The sequence below is a fragment of the Eschrichtius robustus genome, chromosome 20, assembly GCF_028021215.1.
Source record: "Eschrichtius robustus isolate mEscRob2 chromosome 20, mEscRob2.pri, whole genome shotgun sequence".
NCBI lineage: Eukaryota > Metazoa > Chordata > Mammalia > Artiodactyla > Eschrichtiidae > Eschrichtius > Eschrichtius robustus.
In genome coordinates this window covers 52011025-52030241 of record NC_090843.1, presented here as the reverse complement: position 1 = coordinate 52030241, position 19217 = coordinate 52011025, and the positions used below count along the sequence as shown (strand labels likewise).

General features: G+C 38.7%; 1 protein-coding gene across 1 annotated transcript in view; it reads right to left on the bottom strand.

Moving 5' to 3' along the window:
* Positions 1–19217, bottom strand: part of EFCAB5 (EF-hand calcium binding domain 5) — a 125878-nt gene that overhangs the window by 16969 nt on the left and 89692 nt on the right. Inside the window, 9 exon segments of the mRNA XM_068530614.1 lie at positions 1112–1264; positions 2836–3064; positions 3821–3990; positions 7238–7527; positions 10158–10314; positions 11575–11789; positions 13651–13743; positions 13843–13920; positions 15315–16355. Of these exon segments, the coding sequence (XP_068386715.1) occupies positions 1112–1264; positions 2836–3064; positions 3821–3990; positions 7238–7527; positions 10158–10314; positions 11575–11789; positions 13651–13743; positions 13843–13920; positions 15315–16355 (2426 nt within the window).

Here is a 19217-nt window from a genome sequence, read left to right as displayed (position 1 = left end):
CTATGGCCCCACTGTGTCTGTGGACTATGGGACCTGGTGGTCTGCCCCCTATACCGAGAGGTTCTCACCGCCGCCCGCCCAACACATACACACCAGGTGGTCTGCCCCAGTTCAGAAGGCACTTGAAGGCTCCCACCCCCACCCCACCCCAGGAGCAGCACCCACAACTAGGCATTCTCCACCTCCTTGGCCTGGTCACCCCATCAGAGAGCTCTGTGATTCTGCCCTCTTTAGCCAAGGCCTCATCAGCTTGATCCAGCCACTGAAGGAGGGAAGCGGGGACCTGGAGGGAAGGAAGGACAAGAAGCCAAAAAAGGAAGGGGAGAGGCACCTGTGGGATGGCCAGGTAAAGGACTGGAAGACAATCAAGGTGTTGCCACCACCTGATCAGGCACCATGCAGAATAGTTTAGCCTTCTTGAAAGGAAGACCCCTTTCCATCCATTCTTATCACATGAAAAATCCTAACATTAACATTAAGTGTAAAGAAGCAAAGCAAACATTCATCAAAAACTCATCACATTGTAGATAGGGAGCCTTTTTTTTTCTTTTTTTGATTGGTGTGATATAAGGTGTCCTTCCAAAACAGGGGTGCCTCATCCCTTCCCAGTTCACCCATATGATTCTGGTGGGGTCTGCCAGTTACTGTAAATTTCCCACCCTGGCCAGGAGGGGCATATCTCAGGATCAAAACGAGTTTTCTTTCTTGGGTTTTTCCAAATTAGAACAGGAAAGCAAAATTCTTTTTTAGTTACTAAGCATCAGGCTTGCCCTGTAGAAAAAATCCTGTCTTTAGCCAGAAGGGCAAAGCCAAAGTGCAGAGGGAAACAAACATGAGAACTGGGAAGAGAAATAACATGAGAGAGTCCAGATGGTCACCCCGAAAGCCAGCCTGACTCCTGCCCTTTCTTCATTTGGTTACCTGAGTTAATCAATCCCCCCCCCCCTTTGCCTAAGGCAGTTTGATGGATTTCTGCCACTCACAACCAAGGATCTTGAGTTGGGGTCATAGCGTAATAGCTAACTGAATATGCTTTAAAATACGAGCAAGACAATAGTATCTAGAAACTCTGTTAACCTGGGGAGGTCTAACACTGCCCAGCCTTGCCTACCTTCGCTGGGCTAGGCTCAATGAAGTATGTAGTGATGGCAGTGATGCTGGATGTGATGTTGTAGAGCCAGCTGATGCCAGTGATCACGATATGCAGGATGTGCTCTCGGCTGTGGACGTAGTGATAGGCAGTACTAAAAACATTGGCAACTCCCTGTAGAGACAGAAAATTTAAATTGCCTTTTCTATTTAAAACACCAAAATAATTAGTAATGCATCAATTGGATTATCTTTTTAATTGATAATCTACTTCCTACAAATTATTCATCAGTTCTCAAAAGGCAGTGTTCCAGATTCTACTGTGAAAAAAGGATCACAATGAAATCAAAAGTAAGGAGAGATCTACCATAAGATCAACCAAACTTACTGTGTTTCCTGACAATCATCCAGTGAAATCTGTGATATGTGCTATCAGAAAATAGTGTCAGAAGAACAAGATAAACTTTGAAATCAGAAAAAAAGGTTTAAAAGCCAAGAACTGATGCCAACCTTGGACAGGTGGGTAAGAGCTGCCCTGATCTGATGCAATATTAATGTCTGCATCTTTACAAGGCTACTGTCATCAGATCAGCAAGCAGTACAGGTGTGCTGGGTTCCAAGGCCTGTAACACGCTAGAGTACACCATCTTCTTAGATACATAAAGAGAGCCTGTTCCACAGAGAAGGGACGGGAAGTCCTTAGAACCCATCTGTGGTCTTCTTGTCAAGAAACTCTAGGAACCAAAAATTCTTCAAAAATATCTGCATTTTATATTAGGACCCAAGGCATCTAAGGGTAACCCAGGAGCCTTTACCTCCAAGGGCTAGAGAGTCAATTTGGAATTCACTTTGACATATTCTCTAATAAGACCATATATAGTTCACCTACTGATAACTCCATACTCTTCCATTTTGCTTCTTAATATCTTCACATGATTCTTACGTCTGATGAGAATGAACCTTATTATTAAAAAAGATCTCCAGGGAAAAAGATTCTACCACTTTCCTCAGTTGTACATCCAGTAAATGAGAGGAGAAAAATTTAAATAATGGTAAATAAACATGAAGAGCATACAGGGGAACAAATGATAGCAACTTCCTGATTGCTGCTATGTCCCAGTCCATTGCCTCCATAAAGGTTTTCAATCTTCCTTCACTGAAATTTCTATTCATAAAATTAAATTTAAGTGCTTGTAGAAGTGGTCCAGTTATTTTATAGTCTTAAAAGTGCATCTCCTTTTTGAGATCTAATATGAAAACACGAATACTCGAGAAACATTTAGGCTTTTCCTTCATTCTTTATCCTCAAAAATTATAACACTGAAATAAGAACTATGGGAAGGCATATCATATTTAGAACCACTTGTGGAAAGAGCAAAGGATTTCAAGGTACCACTATTAATAAAACATTAATGTGTCCCTTCTAAAAGTTCATTCCTACGTTTTGGGTTTTAGTTAGTAGTCTAATAGCTGGATTTCAGTTCTATAGCAGAAAATGCTGTTCCTATGATTAATGCAATCAGACACATATTAACAATCTTCCCAGACAGGCTGAGACATAGATGGGCAACTGAGGCTGAGTCCTTCCATGCGTAATGGGGAGCCTCTCCAAAAACTGATACAAGTATGATGACACTATCTATATACATAGCTTCACTCTCATCTGGTTTCAGGTTTCGCTTTTTAAAAAGTATAGAAGGAGAGGCCACCCTACCATAGATCTTGAAGAATTTTTCTGTGCCTTACCTGATAGAATTTGATCTCATGGGGTAGGAAGATGTTTATTTTCTGGGGATCTCTTAAGGTGTCAACAGCCAAGACCCCAAAGATCCTCATATATGCATCCTGAAGAGGCAGAGCCAGGAATGACCCATTTTGATCGTTCTTCTTGCGGGAATGGTTCCAGAAGAAGATGTTCCCATGGTTCTGAACTTGGGGGACATGTACTGGCTTCCCTTCATCCACTACTGTAAAGCTGAGAAATAGGAATATGAGGATGGGAGAAAGGCAACAGGAGGGGGCTTTAGATTAAACCATGCAGGAAACTAGATCCAACCATTCATTATCCTTAGTATTATATATCAGAGAAGTGGACTCAGATAAAATTGCCAGTTAGGAGAGTCTGACTTGAGAGAAAGATTTAAAAAATAAGCTTAATGGTGTGTATATAGAAGAAGAAAGATGTTGCTCGGAAAAAAATGAGGATGGATGAGCCAGATACAGTCAGATTAGGGGGACACGATGGAAAGGGCAAGGAATTAATAGTGATTACATTGTTATAATGGTTGCAATATCCAGCTGCATTTGATGTGGGACTCTAAATGTTGTTGGGGAAAGACTGCTACAAAGGAAAATAATATCAATAAAAGTTGACATAGAGTGCTTACACTATGACAGGCAAAAAAAAAAAAAAAAAAAGCTTCGATCATAACAGAGAAAACATATATAAAAAGGATGCAGGAGACATAACTTACAGAGTAGGCAGAAATAATTCAACTGCAACTGTGAAGCAGAGTCCCTACATGGAAAAGTAATGCCTAAGAGTGAACTCTAGAAACGACCAGGTGAAATCATCCAAGACTGGAAACATGTCACCTCCTGCTCTAGAAAGTTTGGTGATCTGAGGCACTTCTCTCTTGGGCAGCTAACTAGGATTTCAATGCTAGTTTACTTCACAAAAGGAATTATTTTTTTTAGAAGGGTGAAACCAACCTCTTCAAGATATTCTTACCTGATCCCCTTCATGTCCCTGTAGAGCACTCTGTTCAGTACAAATGGAGCATCGTCTAAAGTACAAGCTATATTCCTCAACAGAACATTCCCTCTATCAGGCAGTAGTAGGTTTTCTTCTAATAGGGAAATGTGAGCACTGATCTTCTTATTTCCATGGGCTTCAGCATCCTACGGCAAAATGTTTCTGACCATTTATTTGCCAATAGCCAAAGAGCTATTCTCTTAATCATGTCTCCCTTCATTAGCCAGTTTGTGTATCTGAACCCAATAATTTAATTTTCCTGAATAAATGATGCAGATATTACCATTCATAGGCAGTGGGGAAAAAGCTGACACCACAGGTGTTCCTGAAACCTGAGTTTTACTGACTGGAATAGATTTACACAATGTCAATCAGACTAGTTTACTTTAAAAAAAAAAATCTGCCAGGTCTACTTAAATTTAGAGGTTTAAAACTTGGATCCCTTTGAACCATACTCATGTTGTATGGGCTTCAGTTAAAAGTACTTATTTTAGAGAGCTGGGGCAAGAAGATGACTTCATTTCATTCATATTTCTTAACCATCTACTATGATGTGAATATGGGAAAAAATGCTCTCAAGAAATTCTTAACATTGTTTGGCTATGACGTTTGATTTACATCATTTCAGGAAAGGATTACTTGGGGATGCAGATTGCAGACTTTACTCAACTACTATTTCTAATTAAAATAACTGAGAATTCTCTGTACCTAAAATATTATAACAATATTATATGTTAACACATATATTAAATATGCCCATAAATTGGGGACATGAGAGACACTTTCTCTGATATTTGTCTCCTCTTTCTATGTACTTGGGTTTGCTCTTTGTGCTTTTCTTTTCCCTTCTGCCTTGATTCCTCCTTTTCTACATAGAAGATCAATAGGCTAACTAACAAAGATGTATTAAGATGTATTAAGATGTATCTCAGGGTGGGCTTCCCTGGTGGCGCAGTGGTTAAGAATCTGCCTGCCAATGCAGGGGACATGGGTTCAAGCCCTGGTCTGGGAAGATCCCACATGCCACAGAGCAACTAAGCCGGTGCGCCACAACTACTGAGCCTGCGCTCTAGAGCCTGCGAGCCACAACTACTGAGCCCATGTGCCACAACTACTGAAGCCCCTGCGCCTAGAGCCCATGCTCTGCAACAAGAGAAGCCACCGCAATGAGAAGCCCGCGCACCACAACAGAGTAAACCCCGCTCGCCACAACTAGAGAAAGCCCACACACAGCAATGAGACCCAACGCAGTCAAAAATAAATAAAATGGGCTTCCCTGGTGGCGCAGTGGTTGAGAATCTGCATGCCAATGCAGGGGACACGGGTTCGAGCCCTGGTCTGGGAAGATCCCACATGCCGCAGAGCAACTAGGCCCGTGAGCCACAATTACTGAGCCTGCGCGTCTGGAGCCTGAGCTCTGCAACAAGAGAGGCCGTGATAATGAGAGGCCCGCGCACCGCGATGAAGAGTGGCACCCACTTGCCGCAACTAGAGAAAGCCCTCGCACAGAAACGAAGACCCAACACAGCCATAAATAAATAAATAAACCCAAAAGTTTAAAAAAAAAAATTCTGCATTCTGTTCAAATTATTAAAAAAATAAATAAATAAATAAATAAAATAATTAAAAAAAAAAAAGATGTATCTTAGGGTACTGCAGATCTCTGAAGCAAGTTGGAGCAATACCTCTTTTTCTTGATTGGTCTCCTGTTGCTGGTCACATCATTTCCAACTACATTGGAAAATTCAGCCATTCAGGAGATGATTCCCATAATCAAGTGCTGCTATTTAGCTGAGATGAACGACATAGTTTCCCTGGATCAATGGAAGCTGTGATATATGTAGAAGACAGCCATGCTGTTTCTGCCTGGAAAGAGCAGCAAGCAGGGAGTGTCTGAGGTGGCAGCAGAGCTGTGGACAGTGGTCCATCCAGGTCATGTATTTTAAGTGACAGGATTCTGTAATAGTCTCAGATTGTTTCTAGGCAGTGCTATGAAATATAGTGTCATGTTGGATTCTATGATTTAAATAGTTCCTTTTAAAACTGACTCCCAGGAGGCTTCCCTGGTGGTGCAGTGGTTGAGAGTCTGCCTGCCAATGCAGGGGACGCGGGTTCGAGCCCTGGTCTAGGAAGATCCCACATGCCGCGGAGCAACTGGGCCCGTCAGCCACAACTACTGAGCCTGCGCGTCTGGAGCCTGTGCTCCGCAACAAGAGAGGCCGTGATAGTGAGAGGCCCGCGCACCGCGAGGAAGAGTGGCCCCCGCTTGCCGCAACTAGAGAAAGCCCTTGCACAGAAACGAAGACCCAACACAGCTAAAAATAAATAAATAAATAAATAATAAAAACAATAAAGGAATTCCTTAAAAAAAAAAAAAAATGACTCCCGAAACATCATGCAAGGGAAATGTAGCTTGAACTGCATGTACATCTCCTCACGGTTATTTTTTTTTTTTTAACATCTTTCTTGGAGTGTAATTGCTTTACAATGCTGTGTTAGTTTCTGCTGTATAGCAAAGTGAATCAGCTATATGTATACATATATCCCCATATCCCCTCCCTCTTGCGTCTCCCTCCCACCCTCCCTATCCCACCCCTCTAGGTGGTCACAAAGCATCGAGTTGATCTCCCTGTGCTATGCAGCTGCTTCCCACTAGCTATCTATTTTACATTTGGTAGTGTATATATGTCAATGCTACTCTCTTACTTTGTCCCAGCTTACTCTTCCCCCTCCCCGTGTCCTCAAGTCCATTCTCTATGTCTGCGTGTTTATTCCTGTCCTGGCCCTAGATTCATCAGAACCTTTTTTTTTTTTTAGATTCTATATATATGTGTTAGCATACGGTATTTGTTTTTCTCTTTCTGACTTACTTCACTCTGTATGACAGACTCTAGGTCCATCCACCTCACTACAAGTAACTCAATTTCGTTACTTTTTGTGGCTGAGTAATATTCCATTGCATATATGTGCCACATCTTCTTTATCCATTCATCTGTCGATGGACACTTAGGTTGCTTCCATGTCCTGGCTATTGTAAATAGTGCTGCAATGAACATTCCTCATGGTTATTTTTTTTTTTTAAATCTCCTTTTAGCGGTTATTTTTTAATGTCACTTTATTGTCTGTTCTAGGCTTATCTGACTTTTGGCACAATGAAATTAGGAATCCCAAGACATAATTTTATTTCTTATACCTTTCCTCTCTGCTTGCCAACTTGCAATCATTCCAGTTGCATCTTTACTAGGCCTTGGGTCATTGTAAAGTATTGGAATGAATAAAACATCTATAGCAGCAATTTCTCAAGAGAATTTAGTGTGTTCCTCCTTTGTAACCATTGTACATCACCTGCTGTAAGGAAATTTTTTCTCTTATACATCATTTTAGAAAACACACCTGGGTGAGGGCCTTAAAGGTCTCCGCGTACACTGGCTCCAAGGATACTCCACTTGTCTCTGCAGCACGTTGGATTTGGTGCAGCCACTTTTGTCTGGCACAATTTCTCAGACTCTCAACATGGCTCCTTTCTAAAGTATTCATCAGAAACTCCACAACGCTTTCCAGAACTTGATCTTCATTGCCCCTCAGTTCAGATACAACCAATTCTATGTATTTCTGAAACTGTTTGGAAGACAACCTCACTTCGTGACCAGGGTGTGGCTTTGGAAATTGGATGTGTAGTTTAGCTAAAAGACATAAATACAAAACCAAGAACTAATCAAAAGTTCATTCATCTGTGGGGGAAATTTTCATTCTCCTCTCTTACAGCAAATTGAAGCCTCTGACAACTGCTTCCCATGGAAAACCAGGCATATCAAAGGCACCTCAAGCCCAATGGAACATCTTACAGTGACTTCCTATACTGAACTCAAGATGACTCTTATGTCATCTGTTATTGTTTTGTTTTAATTCTACCACTCAGCCAGGTGAAACCTTATAACATCATCCTCAGGTCCCTTAAATTCTAGAATCTATCGTGTCCAACTCCTTCATTTTACCCATGTGGACACCTGACTCTATAGAGGTTCAGTAACTTGCCCATGGTCATGTGACCATTTAGTGAAAGATCCAGTATTGGAACCCAGCTCTCCTGACCATTGTGTAGTATCTTTTCCTCTGTGGAATATAGTTCTCTGTTATGAAGTTTTCCCATCTTGTAAGTGGAAACCACCTCATTATGCCTTTTGAAACTTCATTAAGTAAATTGTCTTCGGAGGCAGTCTAAGGCAAGTAGTGTAGTATAATGTACAGTTTGCAGAAGACATAGTTAATGAAGAACACATGACAGTTGATAAACTTAGGTACCTTTGAAGATCAACGTATTGGTTACGTTCATTTCTGAAAGGGTTGAAGACCTTAACTAACTCTGATTGCTCTTTCCCTCATGTACTACATACTTTAAGAATTTGAAATCTGTTATGCCAAAGTAATCAGATAAATCCTTAAATCCAGTGAAGAGCAAAATCATTTATACTGGGATCTAAGCAAATGAAGGAGAGAACTTATTACATTAGAATAAGATTTTTAGTAGCTTTTGATTGAGAAGAATTGATCAGAAGAGAAAAATATAATATAGGAGAAGAAAAAGTCATTAAGGAGAATAAGAAGTTAAGTAACTTCAGGGGAAACTTGCAAGCCATTCAGACTTGAGAGGTGAATCAGACCTTGTAGAAGCAGAAAGATAAAACAAGAAGGGAAAATAGGCAGAACTGTGGAGTGGTTTGGATTCTTTTAACCCCAAGAGCATGGGTAGCCAGGTACACAGAAGGAATCTAACTATGTACAGTTAAAGTCTTGGACAAAGCACTCTACAACAGTTCAACTCCTGATTGCTCTGACATTTTCTATATTCCCACCAGCAATGCACAAGGGTTCCAATTTCTCCATATCCCTGCAAACACTGTTATTTTCCATTTTAAAAATTATAGTCATACTACATGAGCAACAAAAGCAAAAATAAATTAGCGGGGCTACATCAAACTAAAAACCTTCTGCACAGCAAAAGTAGCAACAAAATGAACACCTACAGTATGGGAGAAAATATTTGCAAATCATATATCTGATAAGGGGTTAATATCCAAAATACATAAGGAACTCATACAACTCAATAGAAACAAAAAATCTGATTGAAAAATGGGCAGAGGAACTGAATAGATACTTTTCCAAAGAAGACATGCAAATGACCAAAGGTGCATGAAAAGATGCTCAAACATCATTAATCATCAGGGAAATGCAAATCAAAACCACAATGAGATATCACATCACACTTGTTAGAATGACTGTCATCAAAAAGACAAGAGATAACAAGTGTTGGTAAGGATGTGAAGAAAAGGGAACCCTTGTGGACTGTTGGTGGGAATGTAAATTGGTATAGTTACTGTGGAAAACAGTGTGGAGGTTCCTCAAGAAATTAAAAATAGAACTACCAAATGATCCAGGAATTCTACTTCTGGATATATATCTGAAGGAAATAAAATCACTATCTCGAAGAGATATCTGCATCTCATGTTCATTGCAGAATTATTCACAATAGCCAAGATATGGAAACAACCTAAGTGTCTGTCAACGAATTAATGGATAAAGAATCATGGTGTGTGTGTGTGTGTGTGTGTGTATATATATATATATGACATATGAATTATATATATATGTATGTATATATGTGAATGACACATACACCATGGAACATTACTGAGCCATGAGAAAGAAGGAAATCCTGTCATTTGCAACAACATGGATGGACCTTGAGGGCTTTATGCTAAGAGAAATAAGTCAGACAAAGACAAATACTGTATGATCTCACTTATATGTGGAATCTAAAAAAGCCAAACTCACAGAAACAGAGTGTAGAATGGTAGTTGCCAGGGGCTGGGGGTGGGGGAAATGGGGAGATGGTGGTCAAAGTGTACAAACTTTCATTATAACAAAAGTTCTGGGATTCTAATGTACAGCATGGTGATTATAGTTAATACTGTATTGTATACTTGAAAGTTTCTAAGGGAGTAGATCTTAAATGTTCTCATCACAAAAAAAGAAATGGTATTGTGTGAGGTGATGGAAGTATTAACTAAGCTACTGTGGTAATCATTTCATAATATATGTGCATCAAATCAATACATTGTACATCTTAAACTTACACAATGTTACATGTCAATTATATCTCAATAAAGCTCAAAAAAAATTATAGCCACACTAGTAAGTGTGAAGTGGTATCTCATGGTTTTAGACCAACCAGTGTTTTAACTGTATATATGCCATAATACCGGGAAACTTGAAGCCAAGTTGTTACCACAACTTAAGAAAATTACATTTTTACCTTTCTTCATAGATTCCTTTTCCATTCCCTCCTTGTATGTGTACAAGAGTTCATCAACTTCATTCAGATCCAGGAAGCCTGAGCCATCACAGTCCCACTTCTGAAAGAGGGCATTTAGGAGAAGTCCCCGTTGGACTTGGGAAGCATTTTGTCTAGCCTAGGATACAAACAGGATAACAAAGCACAGAAGATACACCGTATTGTGCTAGCTGGCATCTTATGCTTATTCCCCCCAAAGTGCAGCATTTTTTATAGAAACAGCTTTACTTTGGGACTAAGCATAAATATGAATGGTAAAATGAAGCATTTAATTTTTTATTATTTAAAATAATTTTTTAATTAAAAAAATTTTTTTAAATGAAGCATTTAATTTTAATTCTCTAAATATCATTTCTTTGTTTCACCTCTAAGCCAAAAAGCAGGCATTCTCTGCATTGAACTAAAACACATTAATTTAGGAAGGGGACTCACTCCTTGAGAATCTTTGATTCATTCCTTTCCACTCCCTTACTAGTTGTTCAAGAATGTGATAAAACATGGGGTGCTCTGCCTGGCTTCTTGATGGAATATGTTTTGTAGTAAAGGGGGTTGGATGGCAGTGTTCAAACAACAAAAAAATGACTGTGTTCAAAAATTCTTTTTATATTTAACATTGACCTAACTTGATATTAATTTTATTTACCATTTAGACTTTTTTACTAGATTATGTCAACTAGATAGTAATTTAATTTCGTTGCTAAAAGAAAGTGAACATATACCATTTGATTAAATGGGGGGAATAGCAGTTGAGGAGGCAAAAGGAATATCAACTCTAGATTAGGTTGAGAAGACTCATAAGACTGATAAGTTTACTGAATATGCCTGGTGAACCTGATTTATGTATTTCATATAAGAGTACCTAAGTTGTTTATATCAGCTAATGTGTTTGCATTTATCACCTAAGTAGTAATTTCTTAAGAAATATGTACTACCTTGGTGCACATGAATAAAAATATATATTCAAGCCACAATTGTACCCCTATGTATGTGCATTTGCAAATGCACTCACACAGCAGACAGTGCACACACACACACGCACACACACACACACACGTACACACACACACATCTTTGCATACACACATTTCTGCTCCTCGGAATCTGCTCTTCCAGCTTCAGAGGAGCAAAAACACAGCTGTAAAATAAACCATCACCTGCCATCAGCAATCATGTTCTTATTAGGGGAATGAGTTCTCTGGAGTGTGATCTTAGAATATTTGACATTAAAATGAAGTATTTAATGGCCATGCTCGTTGAACTAAAGTGATAGGTTTGGTTGTAAGTTACTTAAGAAGAGCTAGACTAGGAGCAACTGAGATTGATAGATTTATTTATAATAGTGACCTCACTTGTTTTATTGATAAATAATATTACTCACCTCTTCTAAGCCACGCATTTTCTCTTCTTTTGTTTCAACAAAGCCCTTCTTAAAAAAGGAGGTGAGGGCTTCGCTGACACTCAAGGGGGCATCTTCACCAACAAATGTCTCCAGGAGTTGCACAAACTGGAGCAGATTGAAGGAAACTCCATTGAAGGCACTCCTACCTTTTATTTCCTTGTAAGACTGAATATTTCTGATAATCGAGTGTAGGTCTATCAAGGAAGAAACATACATCAAACAGTGAAGTGAACAATTTTATCAAAGTTCTGGAAAATATACAAGTACTTATTGTAATGGACATCTGCTCCTTTTTCTCCTGTCAGGAATTCATGCTCCCTTCATGAGTTCAGCACCCTCCTTTTTTGATTTAGGAAAACATCTCTCCCCCATTGTCAGTTTAGATGTATCAGGTAGTTCTGAGCTTCCTCCACCCTTGCTTCAAGGATGGCCATGTGATACAGGTCTGGCCAATGATTCACATATGACAGCAATGGAATCCACTATAGGCCAATGAGAATTAGCCCCAGAACTCTTGGGGCAACTACTGGGGGAGAATCACTCTTCTTGTACTCTGATTCCTGAACTAGTAGGATGTAGGCTTAGAGATGCTCTCATGGACATCTTTGCCACAATACAGAGAAAACTGAAACTGAAAGTTACACAGAGAAGAACAGGGCTGAGAGGCAAAGAGACACTGTCCTGCTGCTATTATTGAGCTCTTGGATTCAGTTGTGCCTGAAGCCAGCTGCAGTCTGGACTCACTAGTTAAATAAGTTTGTAAATACCACCTCTCCCCCCAAGAGTCTTGGCTAATATATTTATCTTGAAGCTCAGTGTTATAACATGAAGCATATTTCATAAAAAAGCCCAGTGATTTGTTTGATTTATTAACTAATTCAATCGTTCATGCCCTTATGCTTTCCATATGAGATTTGATGTGACTTAAAAAGGATCACCCACACAACTGTTAAAATGGTAAAGCAAAACTGAGATAAAGAAGTAAGACCAGGAGAAAAGGAACATGAATTAGCAGGCAACAAGAGCTTACTCAATGCCATGCAATTTCACCAAATATCTGGAGGATAGAAATTTGTCATTTGATCCATGCTTAAATGAGAAAAAGATTACAGATAGTAGAAAATATCTTGATCTTATAAGTTCTACTACTTGTTGATGAAAGATAAAATGATAAAATAGTACTTGTTGGAATAATTGTTGTTAAAGACATGGTTTACTGAGAGCTGATATCTATTCTTTATTGTCTCTGTTGAGTAGATCTTCCTTTGTTAAGTCTTCAAAAACAAGACAGATCCTCACCTGCCTCACATATTTGGATGTGGAACTACCAGGGAAAGGAATAGCTGGAATGATTTCTATTTTTCTAATATCTAACATCTGATTCCCTTTGTATACCTTGATGATAGCTTCAAAGTGGTTTCAGGGCCATTTAACAGTAAAAAGAAAAAAAATTGTATACGGTTGGCTCTCTGTAGCCGCAGGTTCTGCATCTGTGGATTCAACTGTGGATCAAAAATATTCAGAAAAAAAATTTCCAGAAAGTTCCAAAAAAGCAAAACTTGAATTTGCAACGTGCTGGCAACCATTTACATAGCATTCACATTGTATTTACAACTATTTACATAGCGTTTACATTGTATTAGGTATTAAACGTAATCTAGAGATGATTTAAGGTATATGGGAAGATGTGCACTGGTTATATGCAAATACTATTCCATTTTACATAAGGGACTTTAGCATCCCTGAATATTGGTATTCATGGGGGGAACTTTGGGGGGTGGTTTCCGTGGAACAATCCCCTGCAGATACTGAGGGACAACTGTATTAATGCATATGTTTTAAAGAGCATTCATCAATAGCACTGCATGTACACTACCACCCAAAACAGTCATCTTGAATATGTTTAGATCCATCAGCTCAGGGACACAATAATGCAAGTATCACTCTGTCATTGTGCCTTGGCTAAGTCCAGTCCTTATCATCGTGTACCACAGTAAATTAAGTTCATCAATTAGAGTGCCATCTATTTTTCCTGGTTTTGTTGTTAACATGTACCTGTGAACCTGGAGTTACCATAGATTAAGTTTGCCTGTTCCTCCTCTTCACATTTGGCATACTTCGTGTTCCAGTTACAAGTCAAAAGTTCACCTATAAAATACACGTTCCATAATATAGCCAGCGTAACTTCACTTACATAATGGTTTTGCTCTAGAGTATGAATGAAAGGAGGATTAAATGAGGAGTTACCTGACCATGATTTTCCTTCTATTTTTTGGGACTTGGGTTCACAGGATTTGTCTTTCTGAACTTCCTTCTTTTCAGTTTCTAAAAGGTACAAAAGAAAATGCCTATGAATTGGACATTATATATTCTATTATATATTCTAAAGTTAATAAATGAGAGAAACGCCTTGCATATAGAACACAAAAACTTTCTTTCAGGTTCTTTCCTATATATGCTATATCATAATGGTATCACTTAATAACTTTAGTTGCTGGGAGCAGCTCTGTGACAAAGGCTATTTGTTGTACCCAAATTTGGCCATGCAAATTAAGGGCTGTATTTCCTAGCCTCTCTGGCAGCTAGGTGTCACTATATGCCTAAATTCCGACCAATGAACTGTGACGGGAAATGATGTAATACCTATCCTTTCTCCTCACCTGGTGGTCAGAATGTGGACATGGTGGTGAGCTATCCTGGGCCATGTGGTTGGAGGAGACACAAGACAGAAAGAGCCTGAGCCTCTGCTGATTTCATGGGGCTGAGCTGTCATATAAATTTTGACTTTTACATGAGAAACAAAGAAACTCCTGTCTTGTTTAGACATTGTTATTTTGTTTTGCTTTTGTTTGTTTTTTTAGACACTGTTATTTTGGATCACTGTTGCAGATAGTCAAAATTAAGTCCTCACTAATAATACATCTGACTGAATAGTAACTTCACTAACTTTTTAAGCTGTATCCCTACTATGCAGGGAGAGCCAGAAATTAGTAGCCTTGTTTCATGGAGAAATAAATATAATGCTGAAAAAAATGAAAGATTTAAAATTAGTTAATGTTAGTGTAAAATCTAGAACATAGGTTACCCATCTCTTAGGAGTTTTAAATAAGAATTTTCTTTGGGACTGTAGAACTATAGAATTAAAAAATTATGCTTAACTGAGGTCTTAAGTGGCTTTGAGATTGGTTCTCTAAAAGATTAGAATTCTTCAACAAAAAGAGCGTAAATTGGCATAGGCAATTCAGAGGAAAAGTCTTCTTCAGAATAAATATTTGAAATGCGGGGTGCTTTCAGTCTTAAATATGACCTCCAGAAACTCTTATATACAACTGAAAAAAGTGAGATACTTTTAAAGTTTGAAATAAAAGAAATTTATTTCTTTTATTCTGATATCAGACACCACATTTAAAATAAAAGGGTTTCTACTGCCTTTTCAGAGGTCCAATGAAAATTTCTACATGTAATATTACCAGATTTCTTCCTTACAAATGGGCTTCTAGTGTAAAAGGAATTCTAGGTAAATTGATAATAGAGACTTTCTGGTTTGCATGTAATTGATTACTCAAGGTCTAGACTCATGTTCAGTAGCAAAATATATCTGAAGATTGCATGACCTTATATGTCAGGAAGAGATCCTAACTGAAATGAATATTTCCTGAAAGGACTTTAAAAAACACTCTACAAAACAAGGAGCTGATGTAGAAGAACTATATTACTACCTGAAAGATGACCTTTTCTGCTTGATACCGACATTTTCTCTTGCAGTTCAGGACTCATGAATAGTTGCTCGTCACAGATTTGCCCCTGAGTCCTTTCTTCCTGTGGAGGGATTTCAGTGTACTCAAAGGAAACAGCCTCCCTAGATTTTTCACTTTCTCTTAAGATACTACCTTTTCTTGATTGTGAAGTTGAGTCTATATCCTCTTGTTTTTCTGGAATTGTCTCTGTGGGTGGTTGTTGTTCTGCAGTTGACCCTCTGTGTGGTCCTTGTTCTACTACTGACTCTCTGCGTGCTCCTTGTTCTGCAACTGACCCTCTGGGTCGTCCTTGATCTAATAGGGATTCTCTGCGTGCTTCCTGTTCTGCAGTTGACCCTCTGGGGTGTCCCTGATCTAAGAGTGACTCTCTGTGTGATTCCTGTTCTGCAATTGACCCTCTGTGTGGTCCCTGTTCTAATACTGACTCTCTATGTGGTCCCTGTTCCTCAGGTGACCCTCTGTGTGATCCTTGTCCTGTTGTTGACTCTTCATGTTGTCCTTGTGCCGTTACTGATTCTCTGTAAAGTCCTTGCTCTGCAGCTGGTTCAGTGTGGATTCCTGGTGGTACTCCTTGTTCTGTTATTGACTCATTATGTGGTCTTTGTTCTATTATTAATTCTCTACTTGATCCTTGTTCTGGAGTTGACCCTGTGTAGGTTCCTCGTTTTGCTACTGATTCTTTGTTCAGTTCTTGTTCTCTAGTTGACTCTTTGTCTTGTTCTTGTTCGTTGGTTGAAATTCTGTTTGGTTCTTGGTTTGCAGTTGTCCCTCTCTGCTGTTCTGGTGGGCTTTGTGGTAGTGTTGATTTTCTATGTTTATCATGTTTATGTTGACCTTCTGGATTTGCTAATAATTTACTTTGGCTCTTGCTAGCATGTTTTTCAGAAAGTAATGTATTCATCTCTAAGAGTACTTTGTCAAAGTCTTCATAAATGTGCTTCTGATTATCCATGTCTCCCCAGAACTCAGGCAAGTCTATCTCTCCAAATTCAACAAACGGCCCTAACACAGAAAACAAAACATTTACCTAAACAATTGATCTTATAGTGTAGAATCAGAGCTAGTAAATTAATGTAAAAGAGCAGTGGGCTGTGATGACCTAGATGGGTGGGATGGGAGGGGTGTGAGGGAGGACCAAGAGGGAGGGGATATATGTATACATATAGCTGATTCCCTTCATTGCGCAGCAGAAGCTAATACAACATTGTAAAGCAATTATACTCCAATTAAAAAAAAATCTACATGGGAAAAGAATCCGAAAAAGAATGTATGTATGTATATGTATAACTGAATCACTTTGCTGTACACCTGAAACTAACACAACATTGTAAATCAACTATACTCTATTATAAAATAAAAATTAAAAAAAAGCAATCAGCACAGTGACTGTAACATAGACCTATTGCTTTAAATAAATATCAGTTACCTTTCCCAGCAACTCAATAAAAAACAAAAAGGTATCTAAAGGAACATAAAAGATGCTCACTACTGTAAATTAGAAATAATCCCTTCCTAAAAGGTATGGTTTTGGAAATGAACATGATTCTTCTTTTGCTACTAGGAGAGTTGCTTAGACTTGCAAGGCAAATAGAATTTATCCTCTACTCTTGGTCCTCCCACAATAAGCATAGCATAGGGCTGAGGAAAGCGACAAATGTCTTTCACCTCATATACCTTTTCAGTATCTGCAATACCAAAATAAAAGCAAAGCTCTGTGATAATCTTTCACTGAGCTATATTTTTCCAATATTCATTTTCTCTCCCTTCCCTCTTCCCTCTCTTTCTTCTTCATTCCTCAATTCTTTTTCTCCACAACTTATGTGGACACCTGGTTCAGAATTCTAGGGAAAGATTGGATAGCACTCATGAGAATCCCACTGTTAAAAAACAACAACAACAAAACAACCTTGATATCCAGGACTACAGAAAATGGGACTCATGCCACAAGACTGTACCCCTTCCTCCCAAAACAGTTAGTATTTAAGTTCTAAAACTGCGATTCCCACAATTTTCAGGATACTCTATGTACACTATCCATAGATATTTAAGTATCCAAGTAATAAATTTTCACACAAGTAAAATATTCACTTTCTTTGGAAAACTCATCCATTCAAAGACCTTCTCTTTAAAAAATAAAAATATAACCCACAATCCTTTTGTTTTGGGAGTAATATAAAAAAGATATTTTACTGTATAAGTACAGTAGAGGTGTACAAGTAAAAGTGCTTGAGAGAGAGAGGTGTGGCCAAGAGGCCAGATTAGGAAGACCACGAGGTCACCTCCTTCCTTGGGCACACCAAAATTACAACTATTTACAGAGCAACTATCCACGAAAGCAGAAAAGATTTTCTGCAACTAAAGACATAAAGAAGGAACCACTATGAGACAGGCAGGAGGGGCAGAGATGTGGTATAATCAAGACCCACACCCCTGGGTAGGTGACCCACAAACAAGAGGATAATTACAATTTCAGAGGTTCTCTGCAAGGAGCAAGGGGTCTAACTCCCACATCAGGATCCTAGACTGGAGGTCCTGTCCCAGAACATCTGGCTTTGAAGGGCAGCAGGGCCCTTAAAGACTGGTACCTGGAAACTATAAGACATTGATGAAAGAAATTGAAGATGACACAAATGGAAAGATACACTGTGCTCATGGACTAAAAGAATCAATATTGTTAAAATGACTATATTACCCAAGGCAATCTACAGATTCAGTGCAATCTCTATCAAAACACCAATGGCATTTTTCACAGAACTAGGACAAATAATTCTGAAATTTTTATAGAAACACAAAAGACCCTGAATAGCCAAAACAATCTTGAGAAAGAAGAAGCTGGAGCTATCGCACACCCTGCTTTCAAAATATATTATAGGGAATTCCCTGAGGCTTGGTGGTTAGGACTTTGCACTTTCACTGCCAAGGGCACGGGTTCAATCCCTGGGCAGGGAGCTAAGATCCCACAAGTCATGCAGTGTGGCCAAGAAAAGAAAAAACCCAAACAAACAAACAAACAAACAAAAGCTATGGTAATCAAAACAGTATGGTACTGGCACAAAACTGGCATGTAGATCAATGGAACAGAATGGAGAGACCAGAAATGAACCCACACTTATATTGTCAATTAATCTACAACAAAGAAGGCAAGAGTATACAATGGGGAAAGACAGTCTCTTCAATAAATGGTGTTGGGAAAACTGGACAGCTACATGCAAAAGAATCAAGCTGAATTACTTTCTCACACCATGTACAAAAATAAAATCAAAATGGATTAAAGACTTAAATGTAAGACCTGAATCCATTAAACTCCTAGAAGAAAACATTGGCAGTAGGCTCTTTGACATCTGCCTTAGTGATGTGTTTTTGGATATGTCTCCTTAGGCAAGGGAAACGAAAGCAAAAATAAACAAATGGAACAGCATCAAACTAAAAAGCTTTGGCACAGCAAAGGAAACTATCAACAAAACAAAAAGACAGCCTAATGAATGGGGGAAGATATTTATAAATGATATATCTGCTAAAGGGTTAATATCCAAAACGAAGAAGACATACAAACCAACATCAAAAAAACAACCTGATTAAAAAATGGACAGAGGACCCGAATAGACTTTTTTCCCAGAGAAGATGTACAGATGGCCTACAGATACATGAAAGATGCTCAACATCACACTAATCATCAGGGAAATGCAAATCAAAACCACAATGAGATACCACCTCACACCTGTCAGAATGGCTATCATCAAAAAGACAACAAATAATAAGTGCTGGCAAAGATATGGAGAAAAGGGAACCCTTGTGCACTGTTGGTGGTATTGTAAATTGATGCAGCCACTATGGAAAACAGTATGGAGATTCCTCAAAAAATTA